Source organism: Phyllopteryx taeniolatus, chromosome 14 (genome assembly GCF_024500385.1).
Source record: "Phyllopteryx taeniolatus isolate TA_2022b chromosome 14, UOR_Ptae_1.2, whole genome shotgun sequence".
Classification (NCBI taxonomy): Eukaryota; Metazoa; Chordata; class Actinopteri; order Syngnathiformes; family Syngnathidae; genus Phyllopteryx; species Phyllopteryx taeniolatus.
This window is the reverse complement of record NC_084515.1, coordinates 12,732,812-12,752,499: the sequence shown is the minus strand read 5'-3', so window position 1 is coordinate 12,752,499 and position 19,688 is coordinate 12,732,812. Positions and strand designations below refer to the sequence as shown.

At 42.6% G+C, this 19,688-nt stretch overlaps 1 protein-coding gene across 5 annotated transcripts; it reads right to left on the bottom strand.

Moving 5' to 3' along the window:
• Positions 1-1,850: 1,850 nt before the first annotated feature.
• On the bottom strand, positions 1,851-15,180 carry LOC133489245 (neurturin). 5 transcript variants are annotated; one of them, XM_061798134.1, is made up of 3 exons: positions 14,621-15,180; positions 6,891-7,179; positions 1,851-5,972 (listed from the first exon to the last, which is right to left on the bottom strand). In XM_061798134.1, exons 2-3 carry the CDS (start codon positions 7,150-7,152, stop codon positions 5,542-5,544), a joined length of 693 nt encoding a protein of 230 aa, XP_061654118.1. In that variant the 5' UTR covers positions 7,153-7,179; positions 14,621-15,180; the 3' UTR covers positions 1,851-5,541. The 5 variants fall into 5 exon arrangements, with proteins under 5 accessions (XP_061654118.1, XP_061654120.1, XP_061654119.1 ...); XM_061798136.1 differs by having other exon boundaries at positions 6,891-7,081; XM_061798135.1 differs by lacking the exon at positions 14,621-15,180 and adding an exon at positions 11,708-13,691.
• Between the last annotated feature and the right edge of the window lie 4,508 nt (positions 15,181-19,688).

Sequence of the window (19,688 nt, the reverse complement as noted above, 5' to 3'; positions counted from 1 at the left end):
GCAAGTAAAAAAAAAATAGGCCAAGTATATACAGTAAAATGAGCCTTCAAAATGGTGAAAAATCGAGATGTACTCTCAGTTCTCAAGACGCTGTGGGCGTGTCCGCTGAATGCGCTGAAACCACGCCTTGTTCAACTGTTTCTGATTGTACAATCTGGAAAAATTGCAACTTCGCCTTCGGTGCCTCAAATATATCCCACCGGGTCCTCCTGGGCTTTTCCACACCACGACAATAAGGCGCTCTTCTGTCTTTCTCTGCGTAACGTACACGCACTCATGGCTGACAACAAGGCGTTCTAAAGCGGACCCGCCAGCAGACGAGCCGAAGGGGACAAGGATGTTCGGAGTGTTAAGCATAGCCAGCTAGCTAACTGCACACACATTTGCGCCGCATCACAGCTGATGCTAACGAAGGCGCTCAAGTTTTTATGTAGTGAGGGAGGGCTGACTCGTCCCAGGGGCCGAGTGTGGGCCGAGTGGCCACTTAGCATGATTTTAGCCACGCCCCCCCCAAAAAAAATCAGGAAACTGAAATGGTAAAAAATAGTTTAATGCTACATCGCCACAATTTATAGTTCTCAGTCTTTGCACATTTTCAGCAATTGTCTTCAAAGATGTACTTAGAAACACATTTCTGAATTTACTTCAGTGTCTTTAAATCACCTTCTCATGGCAAACGTATAAAAAACCAAACAGATGAATCAACGGGGTTGCCACGTCAACCAATCCATACGTGCGGCACTCAGTGTGACACACTTCCTTCGACGCTTTCTCGGAATGTGAACATTTTCCTGTTATGACATGTCCAAATATTTGCAAAGGGGAGAATTCAGGACGGGAGATGTGCCGCTGTTGCGTTTGCTGCAGCGCATTTTCGTGCTCGGCAACACACCCAAAAAGTCAAACCAAGTTCACGCTTGAAGCCTAACATGCATGACAATATTTTTTATGGCATTGTTTGACCTTCATTGTTATGGTTCCCCTTTATTCAATTCGAACAAAAACATTTGAAGAAAAGTATCAATGATGAAACTGCGATTTACCAATTTGTCAACTAGGTAGACTAACTAAATTGTGTTTTCCTCCACTTGGGGGCGGTACATTGTGGCAGTGTTGCCAACTTGGCGACTTTTTTTTTTTTCTGCCGCCTTTCTAACTTCTCTTAGCAACTTAATTTTTTTCTTGAAAACGTCTTTTTCGGATGTTTTGGGTGCTGCCGCGAGCCCCTCCGCCATCGCAAAGCACCCGCAGGTGCTCAGGTTCACACTTCACAGTGGCCTGGCGCAGAAGTCCCTGCTGCAGTCAACACATGGCGCTAAGAAAATAAAATTAAATGAAGAATCAATCAAAGTTTCAACCACAAAGATATGACTATTAAAAAGAAATCATTAAAACAATGTGTATTGGTATAAAAGTGAAATAAAACAAAACGCAAGGTCAAAAATATGTTCTGAAAAAAAATCATTACTTTAGTGTTTTATAATTAAATATAATACAAATATATAATACATTTTGATATTTGTAGATACTGTTTATCGCTATTTCCTAATATATTTATATTACTAACATATGCTCGATTTTATATTTTTAAATGTTAAAATTAGTTCATATAAAAATGAAAAACAAAGTAAAATAAATTCCAATAGACATGAAATATATATATATATATATATATATATATATATATATATGTATAAATAATTACCATTACATTTAATAACTATGTACCACCATGATGCATTTTTTTCCATATGTCAAATCATATATGATAAAACAGTTTCTATGATTTCACCATTCTTTAGCTGGATTCTGTAGAGTGGAAAGTTTGGGAGGAACGAGCACGGCAATGGTTACCTGTGAAATGATGTTTATTCAGCAGACAGTATAGAACGAAAATAAACATTGTTTTGGCACAGTTGCTTCATGAGAACAAGCCGGCTGTGTGTGTGTGTGTGTGTGCATGTAAACTAAATAAATACACAGAACCATAATTTACTTCCCAAATAAATATACAATATCAACTACAATAACGATGCACTTCCCGTTCAAAAACACAAAAGACAGCGGAAGGTGACGCTTCACCGTTCGCAACAACAGCTTATTTTTTTTTTGCCGTTAAAAGCCAAGCAGCCTGGTGACGGGCGTTTGGATGGCGGCAGGAATTTTGGGGATGAGTGCAAACAACGGTTCGGATTACCTCAAAGCTCCGGTGGTGTAAACGTCCGCAAATTGAATCCAGAACGTTTGCAATCAGCCGGATACTTGAGACGCCGTCGTTCGAAATTCATTACGAGTGTTTTGGCAATTCTGCGTGGAAGCATAATTCAAGTGTTTGGTTTGGAGAAAAGTGTACAGTATTAAAAAAAAAAAAAAAAAAAGGCATTTTGTCTGGGTGGGGACTCTGTAGCGCAGGGGCAGAGAAGCTATTGTGTGGGCCTCATACTGGCTGCAATTGTCAAAACCTCAGAGGGTGTTATAAAAACAGCAAACCCACAAATGGTCCAATTATATAACGAAAAAGAAATCTTCCATCGTTGCATTTGTACATTCAGCACGGCCCTTCTTGGGTGACTTTTGGAGGTTAGGGTTAAATTACCGTTGGGTTTGGATTAGGCCCACCGAGCGACGCGACTGAACTGGACAATCGTGCAAAAGAATACGGGTTGGCAACTCATACCCGCATATCAGGCGATTGAACCCCGCGCACAACCCGCTGCAACTCCCAGTGTTCTTATGGGCACACAACGTTTTAAAGAAACTGTACTGTCGTATTATTATTATAATTTTTAATCAAACTATAAACAACATGGTGCGATTGTCCAGGAAGAAGCGATTTCCTCTGGATGCTAAAGCTATAATGACATCCACTTTTGTGGTTCAATAAATATAGAAAACAGAACCTCATACTGTATGTCGTGCCTCAAATTCTGATACAGGGTCGCAGTTTTTCCATTTGCAGCAGATGTGTGGCGCTCAATCGTTTGGTGTTCGGCGAAGAGTCGCCACTTTGTAAATGTTTTTTCACGATGTTCCACTTTTCCACAATTGCCTTCCTCCGCGTCTCTTGGTGTGCGGCGGGATTTAGGGTTTAGTTAGGGTTGAGGTTTGGGTTTAATAAGAGTTACGGGATAAAGGGTTCGGGTTGGGATTAGGATTGGAAAATAGTGGGGAAAAAAAGGCTCCGCAGCTTTGCTTTCGAAAACCTTTGTGTTCTTGAATGCATGCATGAAGGTGGAAGCAGAGCCTCGTAGTCATTTAGACAAAAAACAATAAATAACAGCGGAGTCAAATAGAATATCACTATAGAATTCATCAATAATACATATTTTCTTTCCTGTGTAATAACACTGCAATCAATATCAAGCGTGCAGCAAAGCAATAAACCATACAGTTCCCCACGGACGATATTACAACGAGCGCAATCGTTAATTTACGGCTTTAATTTCACTTCTAAGGTGACTTAGCGTCGATGTTGCGATTATGTAATCTGGAGGACTGCGGTTGACGCGGGTCTGGTGCAGACACGATTGGAACGGCCGTAAAATTCCCGTGAAAAAAAAAAAGAAAAAAAAAAGAAACAAAAATAGAGCCGCAGCATTTCCAGAGAACGCTCGCGTGCAGCAGAATTCGAAACATCAGGCGGCAAATTGGGACAACACAAACCAAAGCAAACAGTCGGTCGGTGGAGGAGAGGACAACAAGTCTGGACAGCATTTTTCTTTCACTACTCCTCTCCCTCGCTGTTTTTTTTTTTTTTTTTAAGAGTTATTCTTTTAATTGTCGCCAAGCGAATGAGTCATGCACTCGTAACGAGGAGGCCCCAATTGCTTTAATTGTTTCTGCGGCGCATTCCTTCGATGTCATCTGCACTTCAAATCCTCTTTGCTCTTTAGCACGATAATAAGTGTCAAAAAAGGGCACACACGTACTACCTTGTGTACATAAGATGAAAATAATATTTAGACAATGCTGGGTTTCACGTGTATGCATAAGATATTGGACTTTCCCTTGAAAACACGGTGTATACTGACTTGGATATGGCTCAAAATGTACGGATTCTTGCTCAGATAAATAAATCCGGTAGTTGGAGGAAAGCGCGGCGATGAGAAAAAGATGACTTTGTATACTGGATCAAAATCAATATTCTTCCTCGGCTAAAGAAATCAAATCGTCATCAAATCGTTTGAGCGGCAAGCGTTGACCGCCCAAAAATGACTTTGCCTTTGAACCCAGCAAATACTGACTCAGATATGACTCAAAATCAATACATTCTTGCTTAGCCGAAGAAATAAAGTAGTTTGACGAAGAAGTGGTTACAGAAAATGGGACTTTGCCTTTGAACCCAGCAAATACTGACTCAGATATGACTCAAGATCAATAGATTCTTGCCTGTATGAAGGAATCAAATGCTTGGAGCCTTTCGAACCCAACGTGTACCGGATCGGACATTGCTCAAAATCATTACGGATCTTGTTCAGAAAGCTGCTTTAAATGGCGTCGGTGTCATTGAAAATGAATAGGGCTCCCGCTCAGACAAAGAAAACAAATTGCTGAAAAAATGGTTTAAGGTTGCTTGAACATTGTGGAACGGGAAAGCTCTAGGGTTGGGACATGGCTCAGTGTCGCGATGAAGGGTCCGTGTTGGGGTTAGGGGTGGGATTTGGATTGGGGTTAGTTTGGGTTTGGTTAGGGTTATGATTGTCTTAATAATTGGGGTTAGTTGCTTTAGATACTTGGACCATCGCGAGTCCGATATTGAGGAAAAAGGAAGGCTATTCTTCGTTAATACAAGATAATCCCGGTGGGTGTGCCGGAAAGATTGGTGGGAAATTGTGGAAAAGGACAATGATGTCTTCTGAGGAGGTCAATACTTCTGGCAACTTATGTCAGATATGTTGAAAAATCAATTGGATTCATGGTTTGATTTAGGGTTCCTGGCCTTTTCTAGTGTATGTGAAATGTCTCAAGTGTTTCTAGATGATTGTTTGACGGTTGTGGAGAGTGAAAGTGTATAAATAGAAGCTGATGTCTGGCGAAGATGTGGGTTCTTCAGTCATCTTGTGTCTTGTGTGTTGTGTTATGTAAAAAAAAATCTAATTAAAAAAAATTACATAAATGGTGATTGAACAAAGAGCTGCTGCTCACATTGTGTGTTGTCCAAATCTGCCATCGCTTTTCTGCCTGCTTGGGGCCAACGTTGCGAAAGACATTTGGGTTGCGGTCGGAGCGCGACATGTCGTGACGGCGGTCGGACTACTCGGGCCGTGACTCAGCATTAGTCACACGGTCACACGGTGCTACGACAACACATCACGCACGTCATGTCGCTACATAGCTGTGACGCCACTGTTTACAGTGTTACTACACAGATAGAAAAGAGAATACAAAAATGCCGACGCCGGTCACTGTTTGTCCGTCCGTGTGTCCGTTGACTCGTTATCCTTCTGAACATATTCCTGATCTTGGGTTTGTATTCCATAGTTTTCCGTGTCGGAAGATCTAGAGCAGCATGAAAGAAGTGATTCTTTCCCCAGGCGGGGGTCATACGCAGCCGCAGTTCTTGGCCGAAATGTTCTGTATGGTGTGGTAGCGGCTCCGGTTGTCCAGGAAGGAGAAGTCTTTCTCGAAGGCGGTGGGCCGGCAGCAGGGGCCGTTGCCCACTTTGTCCTTGCGGCCCTTCTTCCGGAAGCCTGTCCTCATCATGTGCTCCATGGTGATGTCGTAGTTGCGCCTCTGCGTCGTGCACTTGCCGCTGCAGTAGCGCAGCATCACCGTCTCGTCGCTGTCGTAGCCCAGGCCCAGCTCGCTCACCGTGAGCTCCAGCTCCCTCACTGTGCACGGCTTTGCCCGCCGGGCTCTTTTAGTCCTTCGGGTCTGGCTTTGATCGCGGCTTCTCCGCCTCTTCCCGTCCAGTAAAGTCCCCACCACGTCCTGCAGCTCGCCTTCTGTGAAGCTCTGGAACATCATGGATACTGGAAAGAAAATGTCAGAAGGACAGCCGGCTTGATAGGATGTTGGAATTGCGTGCAAACAGAACAACACCTGCCTGGGGTCAGGGTTGGGTTCAGGAAGTCAGCTTTTGGATAGGATTGGGGTTTATTTAGGTTGTGATTTTTGGTTTAGTTATTGTTAAAGGTTGGGGTTATAGGGTTGGGATTGAGGTTTAATTCGGGTTATGTTTTGATTAGGTTAGGGTTTGGGTTCAAGTTAGTGGCATTGGTGATATGGGTTAGGTTTAGGAATAGTTGGGACTTTGGTAGGGTTAGATTTACATTTGGGTTTAGGGTTTGGGTTAGGGTATTGCTAGGCGTTCTGGGTAAGGATTAGGAATAATCCTATTATCCGTATTGCCTCAATAGGACCGTTTCAAATTGTAACTCGTGATTTTCTCCAGCCTTCTGTTTGTCGAAGGTGGTACAGCGCAAATGCATTTTCCCGCGGACTACTGCCTTGGTGTTGACAAAGATTTTATCGGTTGGACTCTCGAGTGCGGAAAGTTTGTCATAAAAAGAACTTGTCTCCAAGTTAGCGAAGGTAGCATAAAACGCAAACTATGAGGCGTTAATTGCCTGCAGATTATTGGGAGACATTAAAACCTGCTCTAACGTGCCGCGGCAACTGCTTGTGGCGTGACGTCGTGTAGCATAGCTTTCACGTTTCATGCTTGTGCACCTCATCTCATGGGGTTAGGGTTAGGTTTTGCGAGAAGAGTTCAGGATATGTTAGGTGTTGTGGTCAGGGTTTGGATTATGTGGAAGGGATATGGTTAAGGGTTAGGTTCTGGTTTAGTTGGGTTGAACACCTTTATACACCTACTCTAATACATTAGCATGAACAGTTAGGATGGTGATGATGATGATGATGATGATGATGATGAAGGTGGGTCTTACACTCTGAGAGTAGAGAGTTCATGTTGTTTGCTGAGCGTGCCCTCCGATGAAGACCCTCGTTCCAGGTGGTCGTGGGCGAGGAGGAAGAGGATCCTGAGGAGGATGAATGCCGCGAAGAGGATGAGGAAGAATATGAGGCCTGGTGTTGGGTCTTTGGTTTGGGGGGTCCCGTGGCGGTGGGGGCCATGTTTCTAACGAGGATGACAGACAGGGCGGCGCCACAGAGCATGAAGGCAAAAGTAGCACTTTTCCATAACTTCATTTTAGAATGTGGAGGAGCATTGAGACACTGGCAAGAGAAGAAGAAGAAGAAGAATGACAACATCACTCGTGTGTCAAATAAAGACAAACAGTAGGGTTTACAAAATGCCATATGTATATTTTGTAAATTTGGGTCTCACGGAGGAACCACATTTCCTAAAGTTTGTTGAACCTCAGCCAAAATAATTGTCCCAGCATCCCATCTCATGTCAAGAACATCCCAACAATTCCCTTCTTGGGTTAGTGTTGAGTTAGTGGTAGGATTTGGGTAAAGTTAGATTTAGACTCGGTCTTGTCATTTGAGTTTAGGTTGATTTATGGTTAGAGATTGGTGTTTGGGTTTGGGATTTGCTGTTTGTTGCGATTTACTGATTCAATGAGATACGTTAAATGTTTTCATAAATTTGGGTTCCGGGAAGAACTAAAGTTAGGATTGGGTAGATTTAGGGCTGGGTAGGGTCGTTGGGTCTGGGTAGGATCAATTATGAGATTAGAGTTATACTTGGTGTTCGGGTTTTGGATTGGTTAAGTTAGCTTTACAGTTCATCTTTGGGTTGCGTAAAGGTTTAGTGTTGGGGTTTTTGTAAGGGCTGGGTTGGGTTGTGGTTTGGGTTGGTATTTGGGTTAAGTTAGGTGGGAGAGTTTGGATACGGGTTGGATTTTGGGTTAGGGTTGGGAAACGGTTGGTGTTAAGGTCTGGGCAGAGTTCGGTTTGATCTTGAGGCCGGACTACTGTTAAGGTTTGTGTGACAGCTGGGATAGTCTTTGGGTCGGGTTAAGGGTAAGAGTGGGAAAGGGTTGGGAATGGGTTAAGGTGTCTTTGGGGTTTGGGTTAGGGTTTGAGTTTGGGTGGAATTACAATTGGGATTGGTTTATGATTTAGGTAAACTTGGATTAGGGAAATGTTAGGGTTGGGCCAGATGTTTGGGGTTAAGGGTTACGGTTTGCTTTCGGGTTAGAATAGCGTGGGGTACTGCTAGCACCAGTGTTTGGATATAAGTAGCGTCAGAGTTACAGTTTGGTCCTATAATTCCACTTCTCCTTCCTGGTTTCCCTCTCACTCTCACTTGTTGACATTTGGGAATGGTCTCCCAGCATTTCCGTCATGCCCGAGTCGGAGGAGGAACAAAATGTCGGCAACCTGGTTGAATGTTTCATCAACCTTTAAGCCCTGAGACCTCATACGTACATAAACATGTGAAAGGGGGACTTTTTATTTGTTATTCTTACTCAGTGTCCATGAAAAATGTGCCTTAAAGCAAAAGCGTGCACATGCACACTCTCTCCTTCAAACTCAGTTTCGCCCTCCTCTCACAATCGCCACCTTGCGCGTACGTTCTGTGCACTTATGGTTTCGCATTTTTCTTATCATGTCACTTGCAAAGAAAAATAAAATACAAATTCATTTCCCTCGAGCCGGAAATAAGTAACTGTCTGTCAGTGTCTAACGGCAAATCCAGACTGGCCCTTAAACTGTTTTGCCAGACTGGATTGTGTTCACACATGTCTGTGTAGCGCATACTGTCACATACATGCAGAAAGTTGCCATTAAAGCATCCGTCCATTTTCTGTACTGCTTCTCCTCACGAGGGTCGCGGGCGTGCTGGAGCCTATCCCAGCTATCTTCTATATCTATATCTATATCTATATATATCTATATCACGGGGAGAACATGCAAAATGTAAAACAATATTCCATTAAAATAGCTTTTTTTTTTCCAAATTGATTGACATTATTACATTTGTGAAATTGTGATAAAAATAACTAAAATATTGTCAAAAAATTAGACATGTGTACATGCTATAAACATACAATTAAAATGAAGGCCATTCACTTTGTATTGCTTGCTTGCGTGCATGGTGCTCTGCTTTGTACGATGTCTTTGATTGGCCAGAAAGGTGGCGATAAATAAAATAATAAAAGAAAGTTGTATTAATTTATTGTATACATTAAAAAAAAATTAATTATTACATTTTTTATTTTTTAAACATGTAACAAACTTGTTAAAATTGCTAAAATATTTAACAAAAATGTTTATCAAAAAAGATGTGATAAGTAAAATGTTACAATATGCACAAATGAATATATTAATGATTATATTTATTTAATTATTGAAACTGGTTAAACATGCAGAAGGTGGTAAATAGTAAAATCTTTTACAAGTCTAAACTGAAAAAAATAAATAAAATAGGCGTAACACATGAGCCTCTAAAAAACGTATTCAATTATTATGACATTTATTTAATTTCAGAGATTTGTTAATTTTTTTAAATATGTTGGAATTGTTGTATTTGTGTAAAGTTAGAATAAAATAGAAAATTTAGATTAGTTTAAGCAGGCATGATTGTTAGCGTAGCTTCTAACTCTAAAGTGTATTAAAATTCCAAGATAATAAACACAATAAAAACATTTCAAATGTATCAAATTATCATTTGTATTTATTTTTAGTTTTTAAAAGTACAATACCAAACTACAATTGAAATTAAAAATAAAGGCGTTTACATTTTCTGTAATATTTTGGTTCCATTACTCAGGGTCAAAATATTACAATCAGCTCTGAGTGTGATGCATTGCAGTTGGACAAAACCCGAGAACAGGTGTACCTAATGCTGTTTTCTCCGGGACTCAGACGACGGCACGGTTGAGCGCTCGGCTTCCGGAAAACCACCGCTGATGTTTGCCAGCGCACCGGCCGGGAGGATGAGGAAGGGGGGAGGAAGGAGAAGCCCCGGGAGAAGGAGAAGGAGAAGGAGAGGAAGCAGCAGGAAAAGTCATCGGCAAACAAAAATAAAAGAGGCCGACGAGGCCCTCGAAACGAAACAAACGGAGGAAAACGGGGAGAAAAAGAGCTCCATTTGTGTTTGTGTTTAGCTGAGCGGAGCCACCGACGGTCTCCGAGGATCGTTTAGCGTGTTTGTGGCCGACCATGAAACGTCAGCCAAGAATTATCACAATGCTAACACTATTGCTCGGATGCAAATGTCAAACACTTTTATATGTGAGACAAGATGGTGGACAACATAGTCATGATGTGGCGGCATCGCAGAAAGATCAAGCCACTGACTTAATGTCCAATCGGATTGCTCGCCTCATCCCCTATGCTGCTCACCACCGCCAGGGGGCATGCAGTGTTTGCACGGTGTCCAGGGACCAATTGGCATAACAATTTGAGATTGGTGATAGAAATTCAATTCATTTAGTGAATTAAAAAAAAAACACACAAAAAAACTATGACACAAAAAACGTGAACATTTAAAAAAAATCATAAACTCATTTTACGAGACGAAATATTAAAATAAATACTTTTGCCAAACTTTTTTTTTCATTTTATTTTCAACTTCTTTGTATATAAAAAATGCATTCACAAAACATTTTTTCTTTAGAAAAATACTGTCTTATTTTATTATGCTATTAAGTTTTTTACTCCACAAAAAAAATAAATAAATAAAATTTAAAAAAATATATATATACATATATATATACTATAATATATAGTGAAGAAAAATATTTAATAAACTGTAATACACAAATCAAATCATGGATAAAAATATTATAAATGTATTATTATTTAAATATTATCACCTTGCTATTTTAACATATTAAAACATATTTTACTACAGTAAAACATTTTAAATATATACTTTTAGTGAAGAAAAAAAATGCTACACAAAATATATATATATATATTTTTTAAATATTAGTACAGCATTTGTTATTCTTAAAGATATATGACAGGGAAAATGTACAACACTCTCAGTGAAAAGAAAAGAAAAATCACCCTTTTTCTCCACAACAAAAGGTAATCTAAATACTTTCAACGAAGAGAAATATTTTTAGGATTTAATTCCCCATACTAAGTTGAAAAAAGAAGCCATAAAGACACTTTTCTCTTCTGGTTTCTGACTAGGACAAGTCATGTGGTCCTTCAGCCTCACGTGGGCGTCCATTTGGAATGCCCGTTGACAAGTCCCTTCCAAACGCACTGAACCGTGAAACGAGCGCGCAAACTTAAATAAAGTCCTCGATTCATATCTTCCGTCTGCATTTTGGCTCGGCGACAACATCTTTCCGCGCTCACACGCGACTTCCGAGGCCGTCCTTTTCTTTGGCGATTCCACCGCCATTCCTCATGCATGAGGCCTTTACGGCCCTCGGGCGTCCTCGACTGGGTTCTTGTCGGGGGCGCTCAAAGATGCCATTATCTCGGCGACGCGCAATCAATGAAAAATAATTGGGCGAGCGCCGAGCCGCCTGGAGGAAGATGAGACACGGATGTGACACGAAGACGCTTGTGAAGTTCGGCTATGAAGCGTCTCTTTGTGCGGAGGAGATAGCAGCTCTTTTTTTTTTAAACGATGTTGACCTCCCCGGGTCATGTGACGTGACCGCAAAGTCAGACACTGCACGCTCCCTGTCTCATAACACCTGATAATCCACTTTACATAATGGTTCTTGATATGAGAGCTACTGAAGCGTCGAGTGTGAACGTGCCGCGCACTTTGAACGTAATCAAGACGCGGCAGATCGCGATAGCAAGAAGGGGGATCGGCACCTACTGTGTGTCGCCGCGGGAGGGAAAAAAATCAAAAAACGGGGTCCCGGCGGGAGGCGTGGTCTTGCCTTTGGCCTCCCGAGTCAGCGGCAGGGGGGCCCGCAGCCAGGAGTGGAGTGCTGGCAGAGGTAACAGGGACATATTCCAAAGATCAGGGCGGGATTAGCACTAATGCCTGCAGTCGGCTTTATCTGCTGTCACGTGGGTGAACACCTGGCTGCAGGGACCAGGCCTTTCCTTTATATAGTGTGCGTGTGTGGGTGGGTGGGTGTGTGCGTGTGGGTGTGTTAATCCAGCAGACAACTTCAACTCTGCAGTGGAGCAACAACACCTTCCTACAAGACCTTTAAAAAAAATAAATAATAATAATAATAATAATGAATTCAGGAAACGCCTCAACAGGTTTCGAGATGGGGGCAGGCCCTCAAATAAAGCAGATATGGCGAGAGAGGATTGGCTGTTCTAAATTAAGCCTCGGTGCTAAAACGGAAGCTCGGGCGGTTTTGACGAGCAGATCGTGCACTTTGATAATTAGCCAGCGAGGCACATTTAAGCGGGAGGCGCGTCAACGGGTCTGGAGCAGTTCAATATGGTGCGTCGGAATTTGGGAATTCCATTTTTCAACCTCTCAGAAATCTGGCTTCTCACATGCCTAAAAGACTGTTTAAAGACCTCGATGGGTCTGGAGCTACTCACTTTGGCGCATGAGTGTTTGGGTTAAATGCAACTTCCGAACGTACCCAAAAAGTTGCCTCCTCACCTTCCGACGTGGTTCTTCGCCACGTTAGAAGAACAAGCATGCAAACGCAGCGGCCACCCACTTTGTCACCGAGGCGAGGCCCTCGAGTAAAGCAGATATTCCAAAGCTGGATTGGCCGTTCTAAATAAAACAGAGGACTTGAATCAGCAGCCCTCAAGTTCTGACAAGACTTTTCAGAACACGAGCCCCTCGATGGGCCTGAGAACGAGCGTGTGAGCGCCTTTACGGGTCTGGAGCTTCTGACTTAAGTGCATCCCCATTTGTGATTGATTCAAGCTTCTGACCACCCAAAAATACGCTTCTCGCCTTTATACTACCTTTATAGACCTATCAAGTCAGGAGAACAATGAAGCGAGTGGCTTGACGGGTCTGGAGCCGCACCACCATTTTCGACCTATCAAAAACGTTGGCTGGTTCTTTATCTTCCTACGGAACTTTTTTTTTTCATCCATCCATCCATTTTCTGAGCCGCTTCTCCTCACAAGGGTCGCGAGCGTGCTGGAGCCTATCCCAGCTATCATCGGGCAGGAGGCGGGGTACACCCTGAACTGGTTGCCAGCCAATCGCAGGGCACATACAAACAAACAACCATCCGCACTCACATTCACACCTGCGGGCCATTTAGAGTCTTCAATAAACCTTGCACGCATGTTTTGGGGATGTGGGAGGAAACCGGAGTGCCCGGAGAAAACCCACGCAGGCACGGGGAGAACCTGCAAACTCCACATAGGCGGGGCCGGGGATTGAACCCGCGTCCTCAGAACTGTGAGGCAGACGCTCCAACCAGTCGTCCACCTCACACTTGAACTTGTCATCTGTGTGATGTACTGCAAGTACGACGACATGCAATTAGTCGTGGATGAGTGCGATGGCACTCGATGAAACACGACGATTTCATCGCTGACACCAATATTGGCGTAAACTTTTCACATTAGCTTGATTTAATATTTTGCATTATGTCCTCTATTTTTGTGGTATGCAATTTGTTAACATTTCATTCTTTCCGATTTTTATTGCATTTTATTTGATTCATTAATTTTATTTATTTATCGTTTTAAATAGCTTTTTTTATGTTAATGATCTTTTTTTAATGTCCTATTTTCTGTTCAAGTAAATAGACATTTTCTGTGTTATCGGTTCATGGAATAAATGCCAGAAATGAAATACGTTTTACTTTAATATAATTAAACAATCAAATAATAAATAATAAATGTAATTATCATATTCTCTTTTTTTTTTTTTTTTTTTTTACCATTTGGATGGTATTTACAGTACTAGTGTCCATAGGGCCATAGCAATTTAATTTATCTTGATTTACATTTTTTAAGATGAAATAAAATGCCTGAAATGAAATGCTTGGATTAATTTAATACATTATTTAAAATTAGCACTTGATGTTTTATTTTATTATTCAAACAATATATACAATATCATGCATTCGTATTCGACTTATTTGTGTTTTTCCAGATTACCTTTTTGATGACGTTTTATGCGCTATGTCCTTTTAAAAATTCATTTTAGTAATTTTTTATGTTATGAATTTACAGAATGAACTTGGAGCTGCAAAAAAAATACCAGAAATATATATATTTTTTCTGTTTATAAATAAATAAATAAATAGTTTTATTAAAAATAGTTCATTTTTTAAACAATATTCATTTATTTGTATTTTTAGGGCCATAACTTTGATCTGTACATAGTGTTCTTTTTTCGAAAATGCTTTGCATTATAAAATCACTGAATACACTTAAAAATATAAAATAAACAACAGAAATCCTATTTTTCTTTTATAATTGGTTGTATTGAATGATAAAATCTAAATGATTTATTATGAGGCTGATTTTTCTTCACACTTTCTTTAAATGGCTGGCAGAAATCACGTGGTTTTGGCGCTTGCACGCGTGGACCAAAAATGGTTCCACGCGAACGAGCTAAGCAGCCTGATGGGCCAAAAGTGGTGTAAAAATGCCCCGAAATACAAATCGGGTGCGAGAAAGCGGAGAATCGCGCCACTGACGTTCCGTGAGGTTGAGGTTCCCTGCCACGATCGGGATTAATCCCGGCGTGCGCTTCGCCGCGCCGGGGCGCAGCATCTAAACGCCTCGGCCATAAGCTTGGGCGGCTTAAGGCCGACAAAAGGAGATGCGGCATCCTTACCGTTCGGGCCAGCTAATCCAGATTTAGCTGTGTGGCGTTTGTCTCGGGCTGACCTCCACCAGGAAAGTCCATCACCGCGCTGACGGTTGAGGAACACGCATCCCGACTCGCCTGCGCCCTCCGGAGAGGGAACTGTCCGGACTTGATTCGGGACCTTTTTGTGTCTTTATTTCTTTTTTTTTTTTTTTTTTTTTTTCTAAATCACTGGTGCTCCTTTGTGGGAAAGATCCAAATCAACATTCCTGGGACTTTCATGGCTCTCCGAGGGGATCTGCGCAACGGGAAGGAAAAGTCTGGAAGGTCGCGGGCATCATCATCTCGTCCTGGAGATGTTCTCCACAGCTGTGAGATGGTGGAAGTGGAGCGGCGAGCGTCTCTGCCTGCCTTTGCTCGCCTCTCCCCGACCACTCCAACTGTTGCTCCTCCTCCTCCTCGGATTACCCCTGACATGATAATCTCCCTCGGGGCCGCGGCTCCTAAAGGATGCTTTGGCCCGGCGCGAGCAAGAGCTTACGTTCACCTTCTGCTCTGCGAGAGAGTCTGGCTCGGAGCAGGAGGGGGCGACGGGGTCCGCCGCAATCTTTTAAGGGGAATTAGGAAAGTTCACAACAGGTTTAAACACCACTAAAACCAGCGTAAACCCACTTAGATGAAATTATCACAGCGGAGGCATTCCGTGATAATGGAATCTGCCGACAAAAGCGCCTCAAAGGGTAGAGCTTTTTCGGCGCAGATGGTCGGGTGTTATTGTTCGAGGCGCGTAAGGAACTAAACAGTTCCAAAGAAGATCCGCAACCAGGTGGGCAGGGAAGCCGATAAACAACAATCTGCGGGTCTAAACATTTGCGATGGTCTGCCCGACCGCCTGATGAGTCAACTTGCGCGGCCTCCACGCTGGAATTCCCCTCAGTCCGAAAAAAATGTGTCTAATCGCTTCAGGAGAACAAGGAGGTAAAGGCATCGACGGGTCTGGAGCCACTCACTTTTTTTTTTTTTTTTATGCATCATCATTCACCTTTGATGGATTTAACTTTCTAACCTCCCCAAAGTTGCTAAAAAAAAAAACCTTAATACAAGACTTCCTTTCAAGTCAGCTGTGCAAGGAATCAAAGGCATCGACGGGTCTGGAGCTGCTCACGTTTTTCTGCATCTCCATTCATGATAGATGCAACTTTGCTAACCTCCCCGGAAGTTGTCTCCTCACCTTGCTACAAGACTTTTATTTTCAAGTCAGGTGACTAAGGTTGCATGCACCTCAACGGGTCTGGAGCCACCGCACCGGGAGAGGCAACCATCTTAATACGCGTTACACGTTAACTTGTCAATAATCATCACCGAGACGTTGTGTGACGATGGCATCTGCGGACAAAAGCGCCTCAGAGGGTAGTGTCTTTTTTCATTTATTTTTTTTTTGGGCATAGATGGTCAGGTGTTGTTTTTGTGGGGCAAAGATACCAGAGTCCATCAGCGGGCATGAGAAACAAATCAGCCACAAAGAAGATCTGGAACCGGGTGGGCAGGGAAGCTGATATACAACAATCTCCACGTCGAAACATTTGCCAGACGGCCCCATGAGTCACTTTGTGTAGCCTCCGGCCAAGCGGCGTCTGGGTTTTGGAATTCCTCCCAACACTAAAAGTTTACAAGAAGCTCCAAAAATGTTCACTGCGTGCGCCGCGGAGGTCCTCGCTTTGGCTTTCAACTCTGCGGTCGGGAGCCAGGGGCCATAAATCAGTCAACGTCAAGCTGACGCTGAATAATTCAGGTCAACACTCTCAAAGAAAGCGACTAGTCAGGTCTGATGAATTTATTTAATTGCTTTTAAAGAATAGTTAGTCCAGAAGTTGCTGGATCCTGAAACCTTGGAGGCACTGTTGAGTTCGGGCACAACCGCTTTGCTGCCTAGAAGGGTTGCAGCTAAATCGGTGGTGGTCCGGTGCTGACGGTTTCGTATATTCTTATTTGCAATAATCCCGCTCAGACTCTTAAAAGAAGGGACGAGACGGGTCTGATCAATTGATAATCCACTTTGCGGACTAAAGTTGCTTCCATTTGGAAGCCCAACTGATTTGCTGCATAAACGGGCTGCAGTAAAATTCGTACTTGGTGATTAAGAAAGAAAGAAACATTTGGTACTCTATGGATATTTATCACGTTCGTATTAGTAATAATTCAGATTGATCTATGTAACAAAGTCACTAAACGGGTATGATCGCTTGATTAATCAGTTTTAATAGTACCTTACCATAACATCTTGAAGTAACAACAGCGTTCACTACATGACAGCAAGCAGCAGAGGGCGCCATCATTTGCCGTCCTGCTGGTTTTCTGCCCCAACAGGCTCCAGTAGAAATCTAAATTGATGGTCAACAAAAAGAGCAGGTTAATACACATAAGTGTTTCTCAAATTGCCATTTGCAGTATTCAACCTCAACCTATCAAAAGAAGCGACACGATCCTGGACTTGCTTTTTTAGGTTAGAGTTGAGGTTTAGCTCGGAGCCTCAGTTGCCAGTCGACCGCTTAACGTTAAACTGTTGACATACAAGTTATTTTTTCTTTTTTAGCAGCCAACCATATGCAGTCCAGTTGCGACATAAAACAGAATGCAGCGAGGCGGACAAAGTTAGCGCATCATTCCTCAAAGTACGGAACCCTTTTGTAGCATGTGTCAAAGAATGACATGCTTATTTTTCTCAACCAGGTTGGGTTGGTTGGACATTGCTGGTTTTGCTCTGATCCCCAGTCACCAGTACATTGTTCCATATTTTGGATTTTTTTGTTAATGTTATGTTATGCAAAATGAATGGAGCAATGTTCTCTAAGCAGGTAAAGTTAGCAAATCGTTCTCCAAATTTCGGAACTGAGAAGCTCACTTTTCACAACCACAGTCTTATTTGATTATGTTACAGTTGAGGTTAACCGGTCAATTTAAGGCACTTAGACTTATACTGTTGAAATGCTGTACATGGAATTTTCTTTTTCTTTTTTTGTAAGCAGCCAACCCCAGCTACAACGCAAAACATGAAGCAAGTTCCCGAAGTGCGCAAAGTTAACGCATTATTCCCTAAAGTGTGGAACCTTTTGAAGCATGTAATGACATATGCTCATGTTTCTCTCCTAGAATGGATCGGTTGGCTCAATTGTTACATTTGAGAGTTAGCTTGGAACCTCAGTCACCAGTCCACTGTGCCATAGCGGCCAACCTTACACACTACACTACAAAGCGAAGGGAACGAGGTTCCCCAGGCGGGCAAAGTTGCCGCATCATTCCCCAAAGTTCGGAAGCGAACACGATGACATGCTCATTTTTCGCAACCACAGTCGGTAGCTTGAACTTACTTGATGTTACTGTTGAGGTTTAGCTCTGAACCTCACACAGCAGTCCAATGTTCCAGTTTTTTTTTTTTAATGTTTACTTGTTGAGTTATAACACCCTTTTTTTTTTAGCGTCCAACTCTGCACAGTACAGCTACTACATAAAACGAATGGAACGCGGTACCCCAGGCGAGCAAAGTTAGCATTCCTTAAATTTCAGAACCAAACATGATGACATGCTCATTTTTCAAAACCACAGTCGGTAGCTTGAACGTACTTGATGTTACTGTTGAGGTTTAGCTCTGAACCTCACCCAGCAGTCCAATGTTCCAGTTTTTTTTTTTTTAATGTTTAGGTACTTGTTGAGTTATAATACCATTTTTTTTTTTTTTGCGTCCAACTCCGCACAGTACAGCTGCTACATAAAACGAATGGAACGCGGTTCCCCAGGCGAGCAAAGTTAGCATTCCTTAAATTTCAGAACCAAACATGATGACATGCTCATTTCTTCACAACCAGTGTGGGTAGGCTGGACATAACTGTTACAGTTGAGGATTAGCTCTGAGGCTCAGACGCTAGCATAACAAAGGCTAACTTTACATTACAAGCGCCTTGTTCGACACGAGGCGCAGTTCCTGGCCGTGGAGCGGCGTTGCCCGTCAACTGCCACTTTTCAGGCCTTGGAAAGGAAAGGATGTCTCTCATATTGCTCACAGATGTAAGAGGGCTTTTCCTCTTGTTAAGAAAAAAGAAAAAAAAAAGTGCAGCTGCAGCTAATTCCTAAATCAAGTCCGGGGAAACAATACGAGCGAGACGCTTGGACGCGTACACAAGAGGCCGCAGCTTGGATTACATCAACACTCTTCCTATACAAAAAAGAGAGAAAAGAACAACAACAAAAACGTCTGAACAGATTGGAACGCTGTTCCTTTTTTTTATATCTTGGCGGGAATTTCGAGGACGCGCTCAATCAGCGTGCACATAAACACTCGAGCCGAGGTGTCATTAGCGGCTGCAATTAAAGCAGCGGCACGTTCCCTCGCACACGAGTACGACGTCCCAGTCTAAACACAAAACGATTGTGAGGAAGAACAATGGGGCCTTTCTGCTCGGAGGTGCGCTTTCAAGGTAAGCCCAAGAAGACAAATATAATATACAAGGAAACTGGCAGCGAGTTTGCTGTGAAGTCTGAGGAATTACTTCAGAGTGCATTCGTGTGACAAGCTTGCAGTGTTTACGTGCAGGAAAGTGGTTTTCCTATTGGGCAGCTGAAGGAGTTGAAACACGTAGCTAAATGTCGCCACCTGCCGTCTGTGGATAGAAACTACATGCAACCGATTGGCCTTTTCAGCACTTTTATATGTTGAACAAACTTTTACGGTCAAGTCAATGCTCCTGATTTTTTTTTTTTTTTAGGGAGTGTGTGGGCTCAACAATACCCCAAAAATTGAAAGGAAAAAAAAGATTCAATATATTACCTTTTTACAGCACGATGAACGACTGGATAGAGTGTCTGCCTCACAGTTCTGAGGACCGGGGTTCAATCCCCGACCCCGCCTGTGTGGAGTTTGCATGTTCTCCCCGTGCCTGCGTGGGTTTTCTCCGGGGACTCCGGTTTTCTCCCACATCCCAAAAACATGTGTGGTAGGTTGATTAAGGACTCTAAATTGCCCGTAGGTGTGACTGTGAGTGCAAATGGTTGTTTGTTTGTATGTGCCCTGCGATTGGCTGGCAACCAGTTCAGGGTGTAC